This window comes from Heptranchias perlo, chromosome 10 (genome assembly GCF_035084215.1).
Source record: "Heptranchias perlo isolate sHepPer1 chromosome 10, sHepPer1.hap1, whole genome shotgun sequence".
Lineage (NCBI taxonomy): Eukaryota > Metazoa > Chordata > Chondrichthyes > Hexanchiformes > Hexanchidae > Heptranchias > Heptranchias perlo.
Window position 1 is genome coordinate 67,712,516 of NC_090334.1, and position 15,099 is coordinate 67,727,614.

Genomic DNA, 15,099 nt, shown 5'->3' on the forward strand with positions numbered 1-15,099 from the left:
ATCCTTAATCCTGCTCATCAATAGATATACAACAACAGCTTGCATTTATAGAATCATAGAAGTTTACAACATGGAAACAGGCCCTTCGGCCCAACATGTCCATGTCGCCCAGTTTATACCACTAAGCTAGTCCCAATTGCCTGCACTTGGCCCATATCCTTCTATACCCATCTTACCCATGTAACTGTCCAAATGCTTTTTAAAAGACAAAATTGTACCTGCCTCTACTACTGCCTCTGGCAGCTCGTTCGAGACACTCGCCACCCTTTGAGTGAAAAAATTGCCCCTCTGGGCCCTTTTGTATCTCTCCCCTCTCACCTTAAATCTATGCCCCCTCGTTATAGACTCCCCTACCTTTGGGAAAAGATTTTGACTATCTACCTTATCTATGCCCCTCATTATTTTATAGACTTCTATAAGATCACCCCTTAACCTCCTACTTTCCAGGGAAAAAAGTCTCAGTCTATCCAACCTCTCCCTATAAGTCAAACCATCAAGTCCCGGTAGCATCCTAGTAAATCTTTTCTGCACTCTTTCTAGTTTAATAATATCCTTTCTATAATAGGGTGACCAGAACTGTACACAGTATTCCAAGTGTGGCCTTACTAATGTCTTGTACAACTTCAACAAGACATCCCAACTCCTGTATTCAATGTTCTGACCAATGAAACCAAGCATGCTGAATGCTGCCTTCACCACCCTATCCACCTGTGACTCCACTTTCAAGGAGCTATGAACCTGTACTCCTAGATCTCTTTGTTCTATAACTCTCCCCAACGCCCTACCATTAACGGAGTAGGTCATGGCCCGATTCGATCTACCAAAATGCATCACCTCACATTTATCTAAATTAAACTCCATCTGCCATTCGTCGGCCCACTGGCCCAATTTATCAAGATCCCATTGCAATCCTAGATAACCACCTTCACTGTCCACAATGCCACCAATCTTGGTGTCATCTACAAACTTACTAACCATGCCTCCTAAATTCTCATCCAAATCATTAATATAAATAACAAATAACAGCGGACCCAGCACTGATCCCTGAGGCACACCGCTGGTCACAGGCCTCCAGTTTGAAAAACAACCCTCTACAACCACCCTCTGTCTTCTGTCGTCAATCCAATTTTGTATCCAATTGGCTACCACACCTTGGATCCCGTGAGATTTAACCTTATGTAACAACCTACCATGCGGTACCTTGTCAAAGGCTTTGCTGAAGTCCATGTAGACCACGTCTACTGCACAGCCCTCATCTATCTTCTTGGTTACCCCTTCAAATTCGTGAGACATGATTTTCCTCTCTCAAAACCATGCTGACTGTTCCTAATCAGTCCCTGCCTCTCCAAATGCCTGTAGATCCTGTCTCTCAGAATACCCTCTAACAACTTACCCACTACAGATGTCAGACTCACCAGTGTGTAGTTCCCAGGCTTTTCCCTGCCTCCCTTCTTAAACAAAGGCACAACATTTGCTACCCTCCAATCTTCAGGCACTTCACCTGTGCGCCTTTAATGTAGAAACACATCCCAAGCTGCTTCACTGAAGTGTAATCAGACAAAAATGGACACTGAAGGAGATATTAGGAGGGGTGACAAAGCTTGGTCAGAGGTGTTTCGAGAGAGAATTCCAATGCTTAGAACATAAGATGGCTAAAGGCATAGCTGCCAAAGGGAGTGGGGGATGAGGAAAAAGAAACTAGGATAGATCCTTGGTGGACTCCAGAGGCAACGGCGTGTGGGATGGGATGGGAGGCCGTTGCTGGATATGCTCTGGCTACGATTGAATAGGTAAGAGAGGAACCAAGCCCTCGATGAACAACAGAGAACAGGCATTGGAGGACAAAGGTATAGTTGACCATGTCAAAGGGTGCAGAGAGTTAGAGAAGGATGAGGAGGGATAGTGCACCAAGTCACAGGATGTCATTTGTGACTTTGATAAGAGCTGTTTCAGTGCTGTAGCAGGGACAGAAACCTGATTGGAGAAATTCAAATATAGAATTGTGGATAACATAGGCAAATATTTGGGAGGTGACATGTTCAAGGACTTTGGGAAAGAAAGGGAGGTTGGAGATGGGCTGATAGTTTGCAGAGAGGATACGGGTATTTTTTTTTGAAAAGGTAGGCGATTAAGGCCATTTTGCATGGGAGGGGTCAATACTGAGAGGGAACCAGTTACAAGGTCAACTGGCATGGGGACCAGGAAGGGAAGTTGAGTCACCCACAATTTTTACATTGCCAATACTTTCCTGCGGTACAAGCAGCAGTTGACAAAGAACAAAGATCCCTGCAATGTGACAATTGTCATTGTCCCAAGGCAGAACTATTTACAATTCAGTTAGCTAACTGTTTCAAGAATTTGATATTATCTACGAGCCACCCTCTGCCTTAAAGTAGTCTTCAGACTAAACGTGTTAAGTTTATTGCCCCTTCTCTTGCCTTACTGATGGACAGCATATTTGTCGAATGGGACATCCATCTGTGAAGGCATGAGAGTCGCAATGTATCGATGCAAACATATCACTTGTCATATAAATAGGCTTAAAATTAAAGCAATGTCACTGGCCAGAACCAGCTTTTACTAACTGTAATTCTGGTAACTCCATACTGAGGGAAAATTTAGTTCTTGGATAGTTGGAATGAATTGTTGGTATTTGTCTAGTCAAATACAACCCCAGTGCATCAGTTTACAGAATTATTCCCACTGACTGTACCAGTATATTGTGTGCAGATTGGTCATTGCTATTGACAAAGCAAGAACATCTCTTAGAAAAAGAAAGTTGTGAAAGGCGGTTTGAACAAGGATAAAGGTCAATGACCAAGTAAATCTTGAGATCCTTTAAATGATCTTCAACATATGGCATTGCAGATGAATCTCCTAATAAACTTCCAGATCAGAGGTTGAGATTTTGCCACAGGGGTCATTACAGCTAAATAGTTGTTCTTGACAGGGAGTGAGACAGAAAGCAGGTAACCATAGACCAGTTGGCCTAACATCTGTCATTGGGAAAATGCTAGAATCCATTATTAAGGAAGTAGTAGCAGGACATTTGGAGACTCATAATACAATCAAGGAGAGTCAACATTGTTTTATGAAAGGGAAATCGTGTCTGACAAATTTATTAGAGTTCTTTGAGGAAGTAACGGGCAGGGTGGATAAAGGGGAACCAATGGAATGCAGTACATTTGGATTTCCAAAAGGCATTCGATAAGGTGCCACATAAAAGATTACTGCACAAGATAAGAGCTCATGGTGATGGGGGTAATATACTGGCATGGATAGAGGATTGGCTAACTAACAGAAAACAAAGAGTCGGGATAAAAGGGTCATTTTCAAAATGGCAATCAGTAACTAGTGGGGTGCCGCAGGACTCAGTGCTGGGGCCTCAACTATTTACAATATATATCAATGACTTGGATGAAGGAACAGAGTGTCTTGTGGCCAAATTTGCTGCTGATGCAAAGGTAGGTGGAAAAGCAAGTTGCGATGAGGACACAAGGGGCCCGATTTTAGCATCGAGTTTCGTGTGTGTTCTCGGCGGGGGGGCCTCAAATCCTGATCCCCAGGTGCGGGACCGGATCGCACCGCGATCCCGGCCACTTCCGGGTTCCACGCTGACGTGCGGGGCTGCGTGCGCAGCCCCCGCTGGTGGGAATCCCGCAGGCAATTAAAGCCAGCGGGATGCCACTTGAGTGTATTTACTTTGCTTGTTCAGGTCATTAAATGACCTGATTCAGCTGTCTTATTAGGAATTGTGGGATTTTACCTTCAACTCAGACTGTTTCACATACTGGGGGAAACAGTCTCACTCCAACCGGACGTGTTGCAGCCAGCAGCCTGTGGCAGCTGCCAAGGTGCACTCCACAGGGGGGGGGGGGAGACCCACGCAGGAGGCCACTCCGTCACATAGGGCAACGCCTGCCCTCCACCACCCCCCTCCAAGCCAGAGGAAACACCGACGTGGAACCGCAGCCCCAGTGCGAGGAACCACCTACCTACCGTGCACAACCCCTCAGACCAACACCTGCCAGATGGGTGCTGCGTTGACATCCTCGGAGGACGAACAGCATGACCAGCCTCGCAGTCCACGCCGTCCGCCTCAGAGACGTGCATCCCCACAACACGGTGCTGTGGCACATCCACCTGCACAGCAGGATGGAGGGCAACCACAGAGAGAGATGCATCGCAGGAGGCACTACCCTCCGCACAGGGTCTACAGACCGAGGCTCAGCTTCATGGACCTCTCTGAGCAGCAGTGCATACGTAGGCTCAGAGTCACTCGCCAGGTAGTCGCCGACATCTGCAGCCTCCTTAATGACGAGCTGCTCCCGGATGGACCAAGCAGCATCCTCTTACCCGTCGCCGTCAAAGTCACCACTGCCCTCAACTTCTTCGCCTCCGGATCCTTCCAGGCTGCAACCGGGGACATCCCCGGTGTGTCTCAGTCGTCTGCGCAGATGAGCCCTGCAAATACACCTACACCCACTCTGCAGTGACACACTGGGTGGCATCAGTGGTGGGTCCTCATATGGATACACAGGAGCGGGCATTATTGCACAAACCGGACAGGGTTCGCGAAGACATGGCACTAGTGGAGCCAATATAATGTGTGATGTGAGTTGTTATTTAATTCAATAGAAGTAAGAACCATGACAAACCCTCAAACACCCTTGTGCATCCCCTTCATGCTCACGGCACATTTGCCTTACGCTGCCTACTGCACATATGTGATGCATGCCCTGTGACTGCAGCACAGGTGGTGGCAGGTTGAGTGAGGCTGGCCGTGAGAGAGATGCACGAGTGGGTGAGTATGGGATAGAGCCATGACATTGTATGAGGATTGGGTTGCGTGGTAGTGGCGGGGTGAGTACTCGCAAGGTGAGTAGGTGCAGGTAAGATGAGGATGATGTTTGAGTGGGTTTGAGGGGTGATGTGACAGAGTAGTGTTGGCAGTGCCGAAGGAGATGTGGGGTGGGGGCAGTGTTGTGGCAGACGGAGTGTAGGGGAAAGATTACGTGTTCTCACTGTGGCTGACCTACTGAGGTCATTGGTGCGCCACCCGCACTGTATGCAGGTGGGCGATATGTTGGTGGCGCAGCTGACCCCCTCTGCCACCTCGGGCCAGGCCTTCTTGGTGGCAGAGGCAGGCCGCTTCCTCCCGGCCGCTGGGGGGGAAGATCTCTGTCCTCCCCTTCCTCCTCACCCCATCTAATGATACCTGGAGTGAGGCATCATGAAACTGGGAGCAGCCTTCCCCCTGGGCTGCTCCATGCTGTAATTTTTACTGTTTGTTGCAGCATGTGTCAGTGGAGGACTGCCCCTTTAAATAGAGCGCCTCCAGCTGACAGATCTTACTGCGCATGCGCAGCCCGCTTGACGCGCAGATCAGCAGCGCGGAACCCGGAGGAGCAGGTAAGTGGCTCCAATTAGTGTGTTGCCTGCTACGATCGCGCGGGCAACCCACTAATTTCACCGGGCGTGTTTGGAACGTGCCCGCAGGCCTACCCACCGGGAACCCGCACCCCTGGTAAAATCGGGCCCAAAGTGTCTGCAAAGGGATATTGACAGGTTAAGTGAGTGGGCAAAAATTTGGCAGATGGAATATAATGTGGGAAAATGTGAAGTCATCCACTTTGGGAGGGAAAAAAAAAGCAAAATATTATTTGAATTGAGAAATACTACAAAATGCTGCGGTACAGAAGGATCTAGGTGTCCTCGTAAATGAAACAATTAATGTCAACATACAGGTGCAGTAGGTAATCCGGCAGGCAAATGGAATATTGGCCTTTATTTCTAGGGGGATGGAGCATCTGTCCATGACAGTATTGGTAGAGTGACCACCGCACAGTCCTCGAGGAGATGAAGTCCCGTCTTCGCACTGAGGACACCATCCAACGTGTTGTTTGGCACTGTCACTGTGCTAAATGGGATAGATTCAGAACAGATCTAGCAGCTCAAAACTGGGCATCCATGAGGCGTTGTGAGCCATCAGCAGCAGCAGAATTGTATTCCAGCACAATCTGTAATCTCATGGCCCGGCATATTCCTCACTCTACCATTACCAACAAGCCAGTGGATCAACCCTGGTTCATTGAGGAGTGTAGAAGAGCATGTCAGGAGCAGCACCAGGCGTACCTAAAATTGAGACGCCAACCTGGTGAAGCTACAACTCAGGACTTACATGCATGCTAAACAGCGGAAGCAACATGCTATCGACAGAGCTGAGCGATTCCATAACCAATGGATCAGATCAAAGCTCTGCAGTCCTGCCACATCCGGTCGTGAATGGTGGTGGACAATTAAACAACTAACAGGAGAAGGAGGCTCTGTAAACATCCCCATCCTTAATGATGGCGAAGTCCAGCATGTGAGTGCAAAAGACAAGGCTGAAGCATTTGCAACCATCTTCAGCCAGAAGTGCCGAGTGGATGATCCATCTCGGCCTCCTCCCGATATCACCACCATCACAGAAGCCAGTCTTCAGCCAATTCGATTCACTCCATGTGATATCAAGAAACGGCTGAGTGCACTGGATGCAGCAAAGACTATGGGCCCCGACAACATCCCAGCTGTAGTGCTGAAGCCTTGTGCTCCAGAACTAGCCGCGCCTCTAGCCAAACTGTTCCAATACACCTACAACACTGGCATCTACCCGACAATGTGGAAAATTGCCCAGGTATGTCCTGTCCACAAAAAGCAGGACAAATCCAATCCGGCCAATTACCGCCCCATCAGTCTACTCTCAATCATCAGCAAAGTGATGGAAGGTTTCGTCGACAGTGCTATCAAGCGGCACTTACTCACAAATAAATTGCTCACCGATGCTCAGTTTGGGTTCCGCCAGGACCACTCAGCTCCAGACCTCATTACAGCCTTGGTCCAAACATGGACAAAAGAGCTGAATTCCAGAGGTGAGGTGAGAGTGACTGCCCTTGACATCAAGGCAGCATTTGACCGAGTGTGGCACCAAGGAGCCCTAGTAAAATTGAAGTCAATGGGAATCAGGGGGAAAACTCTCCAGTGGCTGGAGTCATACCTAGCACAAAGGAAGAAGGAGGCCAATCATCTCAGCCCCAGGACATTGCTGCAGGAGTTCTTCAGGGCAGTGTCCTTGGCCCAACCATCTTCAGCTGCTTCATCAATGACCTTCCCTCCATCGTAAGGTCAGAAATGGGGATGTTCGCTGAAGATTACACAGTGTTCAGTTTCATTGGCAACCCCTCAGATAATGAAACAGTCCGTGCCCGAAATCAGCAAGACCTGGACAACATCCAGGCTTGGGCTGATAAGTGGCAAGTAACATTTGCGCCAGACAAGTGCCAGGCAATGACCATCTCCAGCAAGAGAGAGTCGAACCACCTCCCCTTGACGTTCAACGGCATTACCATCGTCGAATCCCCCACCATCAACATCCTGGGGCTCACCATTGACTGGACCAGCCGCATAAATACTGTGGCTGCAAGAGCAGGTCAAAGGCTGGGTATTCTGCGGCAAGTGACTCACCTCCTCACTCACCAAAGCCTTTCCACCATCTACAAGGCATAAGTCAGGAGTATGATGGAATGCTCTCCACTTGCCTGGATGAGTGCAGCTCCAACAACACTCAAGAAGCTCAACACCATCCAGGGCAAAGCAGCCCGCTTGATTGGCACCCCACCCACCACCCTAAACATTCACTCCCTTCACCGGCGCACTGGCTGTAATGTGTACCATCCACAGGATGCACTGCAGCAACTCGCCAAGGCTTCTTCGACAGCACGTCCCAAACCCGCGACCTCTACCACCTAGAAGGACAAGGACAAGGGCAGCAGGCACATGGGAACAACACCACCTGCACGTTCCCCTCCAAGTCACACACCATCTCGACTTGGAAATATATCGCCGTTCCTTCATTGTCGCTGGGTCAAAATCCTGAACTCCCTTCCTAACAGCACTGTGGGAGAACCTTCACCACACGGGCTGCAACGGTTCAAGAAGGCGGCTCACCCACCTTCTCAAGGGCAATTAGGGATGGGCAATAAATGCTGGCCTAGCCAGCGACACCCACATCCCGTGAACGAATAAAAAATAAATAAATAAATAAAAGCAGAGAAGTCATGCTACAACTGTACAGGGTGCTGGTAAGACCACACCTGGAGTACTGCGTACAGTTCTGGTGCCCTTACTTAAGGAAGGACGTACTTGCATTGGAGGCAGTTCAGAGAAGGTTCACTAGGTTGATTCCGGGTATGGAAGGGTTGTCTTATGAGGAAAGATTGACCAGGTTGGGTCTATACTCATTGGAGTTTAGAAGAATGAGTGGAGATCTTATTGAAACATATATGATTCTGAGGGGATTCGAGGGGTAACATCCTCTCAGCATCTACCCTAATGGGGGAATTTAAAACTAGGGGGCATAGTCTCAGAATAAGGGGTCACCTGTTTAAGATGGAAATGAGGAGGAATTTCTTCTCCCAGAGGGTCATGAATCTTTGGAATTCTTTACCCCAAAAAGCTGTGGAGGCTGAGTCATTGAATACATTCAAGGCTGAGTTAGACAAATTTTTGATCAGCAAGGGAGTCAAAGGATATGGGGAAAAGGCAGCAAAGTGGAGTTGAGGTAAAAATCAGATCACCCATGATCTCATTGAATGGCAGAGCAGGCTAGAGGGGCCGAATGGCCCACTCCTGCTCCTATCTCTTTATGGTCCTATCAGCTGTGGCTCAGTGGTCACACTCTCATCCCTCAGTCAGACGGTCATGGGTTCATGCCCCATTCCAGAGATGTGAGCACATAATTTAGGTTGCCACTTCAGTGCCGTCCTGTCGGAGGTGCCATCTTTTAAATAAGGCGCTAAACCGAGACCACGTCTGCCCCCTTGGGTGGCAATAAAAAAATCCCATGGCACTTTTGAAAGAAGAGCAGGGGAGTTCTCCTCCTGACCTGGCCAACATTTATCCCTCAACCAACATCACTAAAAACAGATTATCTGGTCATTTACCTCATTGCTGTTTGTGGGACTTTGCTGTCTGTAAATTAGCTGCTGTTTCCTACATTACAACAGTGACTACACTTCAAAAAATACTACATTGTCTGTAAAGTGCTTTGGGACATTGTGATGTTCTAAAAGGCACAATATAAATGCAAGTTCTTTCTATTAGTTTCCTGGGCAGGAATCTTTTTATTTTCCCTTTCCTCCATTTCCCTTCATCTTCTGGATCAATTACAAGATTGAATTGAAGAAACTTTAATTCTGGTGACTCCACACTGTCGGAAAATTTAGTTCTTGGACATTTGGAACTAATTGTTGATTATCCTATGCAGGAAAAGTTGGCACAAATCCACTTTGATGGCTTGACCCTCTTGAGACTATGTAAAACTATAATCTTCCTTTTAATAGTGGATTTCTTATGGTTTCCTGGACGCCAGCTGAAGAAAGTAAATCAGTTGATCTTGTTCTAATGAGTTCAACTTTTTAGACTTTAGGTGTGATAACTCTGGCTATTTTCTATTTGAAATTAATGTTATCTCGAATTCTGTCTCTCTAGTTCCTTAAGAGTTCATGTGCCTTTAGCAGGAAAATCATTTAAACATCCAAATGGTATCTTCTTGTAATGTGCCTGGAAATTTAAACATTCATCCAGTTACGCCTGCCAATAACCTGAATCATAAAAAAGAAAGACTTGCATTTATATAGTGCCTTTTATGATCTCAGGACGTCCCAAAGCGCTTTACAGCCATTGAAGTACTTTTTGAAGTGTAGCCACTGTTGTAGTGTAGGAAATGTGGCCAATTTGCACACATCAAGATCCCAGAAACAGCAATGTCACAACCAGATAATCTGTTTGTCATGTTGGCTGAGGGATAAGTATTGGCCAGGACACCGGGGAGAACTCCCTTGCATTTCAAAATAGTGCCATGGGATCTTTTACGTCCACCTGAGAGGACATACGGGGCCTTGGTTTAACGTCTCATCAGAACGACGGCACCTCCATAGCCACAAACACTTGTTGCATTTCAACCTATTGTTAAACTTGCGCTGGTAAGTGCATTACATGAAAACTGCTGTTCCTTGTTGCAGAATAAGTTTCATGCTGGGGTGTTGGCGTCCATCTTATTTTATGATATTGAAGGAGAAGTCTTAAGACCACATCAAAATTTTTGGCGGAAATTGTACCCAAGTTTCTCTTAATTTGAGAAATTGCTATGCTAAAATTTTAGCTTTTGCCACTTACACTTTTTTTATTAAGTAGAACTGTAGAGCCTTAGGTTTCTATGCAGGTGTAGAGCAAGTTACTTATTTTATTTGAAAGCAATATTAGGTAAACTCATGACCAAGCAATACAGTAGCAGAGTAGCTCTTAATATTACTCCACATAGTTGAGAACCATCAAGTAAAAGTTCAGTTCATTCATGCTGTTGCTACACTACAATGCAGCAGGGTTTTTTGGACTTTCCAAAGGAACAGTGCCATATATATGCATTTTTTTTTACCTGTTTTCAAAATGCACATTTTGGTGTTGGCACTGGTACCAAAATAGTACTGCTGCAGGCCAGTATCAGTGCAAGTGAGGTCACTTCCCAAGACATTTCACTTGAAATGCTGGTGGCTTTTAAAAAAATTAAAACTGTAGCGATGCAACAATTTAAAAGGAGCTAGCTGTTTTGGTTTTTCATAATCTGTGCTAATCAGTATGAGCCAAAAGTCTGTGAGCAGTGCTTTATGTATATCTGTGAAGGCATCTGAGTTTGCTTCAATTCATTGGTATGAGGAAGAATTTTTAGATCATCTACTGTTGGTATGGATGTTTTCACTCTTTGAATGTAGATTATCCTCCACATACAAAGCTCCCTCCTGCTGTCTGCGCTAGGGCAGTTAGAACTTAATATTTTTGCCTCACTGACTCAACTCAGTCTCTGCTGTTGCCTTACCCAAAACTTGATGTGATACCAGAACAAGACCCTCTGTGCTTTGGGACTGTTGAGAAACTACACTGAAATGGCTGCTCTAGGGTGATTTATAGACTGATTCCCTAATTCCTATCCCAAGCTTATATCACAGCTTGCATTGCATGTTGTAAAATTTCAAATTTTATCTTACTCCACAGAAGTTGGAATGAAATTGCTTTTCCCCACACTTGGGGGTCAATTTTAAGCCCCCCACCCCCAAATAAAACAGGGGGGAGGGCAGTTAAAATGGAGTGAGGAGCTTGCAGATTGGGTTCCAATGATCGCATTGTGGGCCTGATCTATTTTAACCGGACACCTGGTTGGGGGAGTAGTGATTGCGTCCTCGCCGGGCCAAATCGTCTCGGAGCCGTGGTGAGCAAGTGCTAGAAGAATCCCAGCAAGATAATTTTATATTTAAAAAAAAAATGTTTTAGTTTCCTTATAGGCTAAGGAGAGCTGGAATACTCCTCCGGGCATCCCAAAAAGCCATGGGCCTCCCTTGCACTGTAGTCAGGTATCAGGTGTGTTAGTTCTAGGTTAAAGCCTCCTCCAATCCACCCATCATTGTGCCTGTTTATCATTTAGTATGCCATTGTGAATTTGCTGCAGCAGGCACCCTTGTGGCCTATTGAGTTTAATCGGCAAATCATTGTGTTATGGACAGTTTTAGGCTGTGGAGTTTTTACTAATATATGTGCTACTAAGCTTTTCTGAATCGTGTAACCAGTAAATGAAAGAGACTTTCATCATTATCACTTGGTGTAAAATCTAAGTCTCTAGATGAAAGGCCATGGTCCCAGCCAGCTACACTACCCAAGACTTCATCTTGTGTTATTTACCACTTTTACAATCTTGGATCCTGTACTACTTTTTCCCGAAAACTGCTCATTCATCCCCTTTCCACTGTTCAATCTGTTCTTTTTGAATCTTGTCTAATTGCAGTGACCAAAATATTGCCGATGATAATTGATCCCACCAATGCCTTTCACTTTTTTTTTAAAGAAACGGTGTGCTTCAAAGCTGAATGATGATCTTGAGGGCAGCACCTCAGATTCTGAATTAAAAGGTGGAAAGAGACCACGAAAATCACCAAAAGGTAAGAACACATCGGTATGAGGGGTGAGTTGGCGAAGGTTGATTGGGAAATTAGATTAAAAGATATAATGGTAGATAAGCAATGGTGAACATTTAAAGAAATATTTCATAATTCTTAATGAGTATACATACCATTGAGGAATAAAAATTTCATGGGAAAAGTGATATATCCATGGCTAACTACAGAAGTTAAGGATAGTATTAGATTAAAAGAAGAGCCCTAGAACGTTGCCAAGTAGAGTAGCAAGCCTGAGGATTGGGAGAGTTTTAGAAACCAGCAAAGGATGACCAAAAAATTGATAAAAAAGGAGAAAATAGAATGAGAGTAAACTAGCAAGAAATATAAAAACTGATTGTAAGAGCTTCTACAAGTATGTAAAAAGGAAGAAAGTAGTGAAAGTAAACATGGGTCCCTTAGTGGCTGAAACAGGAGAAATTATAATGGGGAATAAGGAAATGGCAGAGACATTAAACAAATGTTTTGTATCTGTCTTCACAGTAGAACACAAAAAATGTACCAGAAGTAGTGGGGAACTAAGGGTCTAATGAGAGTGAGGAACTTAGTCATTAAGATTAGTAAAGAAAAAGTGCTGAAGAAATTAATGGGACTAAAAGCCAACAAATCCCCTGGAACTAATGGGCTACGTTCTAGGGTTCTGAAAGAGGTGGCTGCATTGGTTGTGATCTTCCAAAATTCCCTAGATTCTTGAACGGTCCCAGTGGATTGGAAGGTAACAAATATAACACTGCTATTCAAGAAAGGAGGGAGAGAGAAAATGGAACTACAGGCCAGTTAACCTGATATCAGTAGTAGGGAAAATGCTAGAATCTATTATTAAGGACTTGGCAACAGGGCACTCAGAAAATCATCATATGATTAGACAGAGCCAACATGGTTTTATGAGAGGGAAATCTTGTTTGACAAATCTATTAGAGTTGTTTGAGGATGTAACTAGCAGGGTAGATTACCGGGACCAATGGATGAAGTATATTTGAATTTTCAAAAGATAGGGTACCTCACAAAAGGTTGTTATATAAGATAAGGGCTCATGGGGTTGGGGATAATATATTAGCATGGATAGAGGATTGGTTAATGGAAAAAAAAGAGAAGGAATAAACGGGTCATTTTTAGGTTGGCAGGCTGTAACTAGTGGGGTGCCACAAAGATCAGTGCTTGGGTATCAGTTATTTACAATCTATATTAATGACTTCGATAAAGGGACCGAGTGTAATGTATCCAAGTTTGCTGACAATACAAAGCAAGGAGGGAAAGTAAGCTGATAGGAGGACTCGGTGTCTACAAAGGCATACAGGCAGGTTAAGTGAGTGAGCAAGAAGGTGGCAGATGGAGTATAATGTGAGGTTATTCACTTTTTGGTAGGAAGAATAGAAAAACAATATTTTTAAAATGTTGAGAAACTATTAAATGTTCAGAGAGATTTGAGTGTCCTTGTACACGAAACACAGAAAGTTAACATGCAGCAAGCAATTAGGAAGGCAAATGGTATGTTGGCTGTTATTGCAAGGGGGTTGGAGTATGAGTAAGGAAGTCTTACTGTAATTGTACAGGGCTTTGGTGAGACCACACCTGGAGTACTGTGTAGTTTTGATCTCCATACCTCAGGAAGGGTATACTTGCATTAGAGGCGGTGCAACAAAGGTTTACTCGATTGATTCTTGGGATGAGAGCGTTTTCCTATGAGGAGAAATTGAGTAGAATGGGCCTATGATCTCTGGAGTTTAGAAGAATGCGAGGTGATCACATTGAAACATAAGATTCTGAGAGGGCTTGACAGGGTAGATGCTGAGAGGCTGTTTCCACTGGCTGGAGAGTCTAGAACTAGGGGGTGTAGTGCCAGGATAAGGGTTTGGCCATTTAGGACTGAGATGGAGAAATTTCTTCACTGAGAATTGTGAATTTTTGGAATTCTCTACCCCAGAGGGCTGTGGATGCTCAGTCGTTGAGTATATTCAAGACTGAGACCAAAAAATTTTTGTACTCTAAGGGAATCAAGGGATACGGAGATCAGGCGGGGAAGTAGGGTTGAGGTCGAAGGTCAGCCATTATCTTATTGAATGGCGGAGCAGGCTCGAGGGGGCGTATGGCCTACTCCTCCTATTTCTTATGTTTTTTTTAAAATTCATTCATGGAATGTGGGCGTTGCTGGCAAGGCCAGCATTTATTGCCCATCCCTAATTGCCCTTGAGAAGGTAGTGGTGAGCTGCCGCCTTGAACCGCTGTAGTCCATGTGGCAAAGGTACTTCCACAGTGCTGTTAGGTAGGGTGTTCCAGGATTTTGATCCAGCGACTATGAAGGAACGGCGATATATTTCCAAGTCAGGATGGTGTGTGACTTGGAGGGGAACATGCAGGTGGTGGTGTCCCCATGCGCCTGCTGCCCTTGTCCTTCTAGGTGGTAGAGGTCGCGGGTTTGGAAGGTGCTGTCGAAGAAATCTTGGCAAGTTGCTGCAGTGCATCTTTTTGATAATAGACACTGTAGCCACGGTGTGCTGGTGGTGGAGAGAGTGAATGTTTAGGGTGGTGGATGGCGTGCCAATCAAGCAGGCTGCTTTGTCCTGGATGGTGTCGAGCTTCTTGAATGTTGTTGGAGCTGCACTCATCCAGGCAAGTGGAAAGTATTCCTTCACACTCGTGACTTGTGCCTTGTAGATGGTGGAAAGGCTTTGGTGAGTCACTCGCCGCAGAATACCCAGCCTCTGACCTGCTCTTGTAGCCACAATATATATGAGTTTCTGGTCAGCGGTGACCCCCATGATGTTGATGGGGGATTCGGTGATGGTAATGCCGTTGAATGTCATGGGGACATGTCTTACGTATCCATATTTGGGTGTTGGGCCAGTTGGGAATATACCCCCTTCTGAGCTGAACTGCCTGCTAGATGTCTCAACTGACTTTTAGTGCTCAGTGTCTTGTTGCTATTGCTATTGGGATTGGAGATGGCCCCTACACATGAAACACAAAGTTTTATTAGTTTTACCCTGGTGGTTGGTATTGGTGCTTTTCTTATACAAGAAAAAAACCCATATGATTGAAGAGAACTAAATCCAAGGGA

General features: G+C 45.5%; 1 protein-coding gene across 1 annotated transcript in view; it reads left to right on the forward strand.

Moving 5' to 3' along the window:
* Positions 1 to 15,099, forward strand: part of vrk1 (VRK serine/threonine kinase 1) — a 70,405-nt gene that overhangs the window by 53,113 nt on the left and 2,193 nt on the right. The window contains exon 12 of the mRNA XM_067991968.1: positions 11,933 to 12,026. Within this exon, the coding sequence (XP_067848069.1) occupies positions 11,933 to 12,026 (94 nt within the window). The remainder of the gene's footprint in view (positions 1 to 11,932; positions 12,027 to 15,099) is intronic.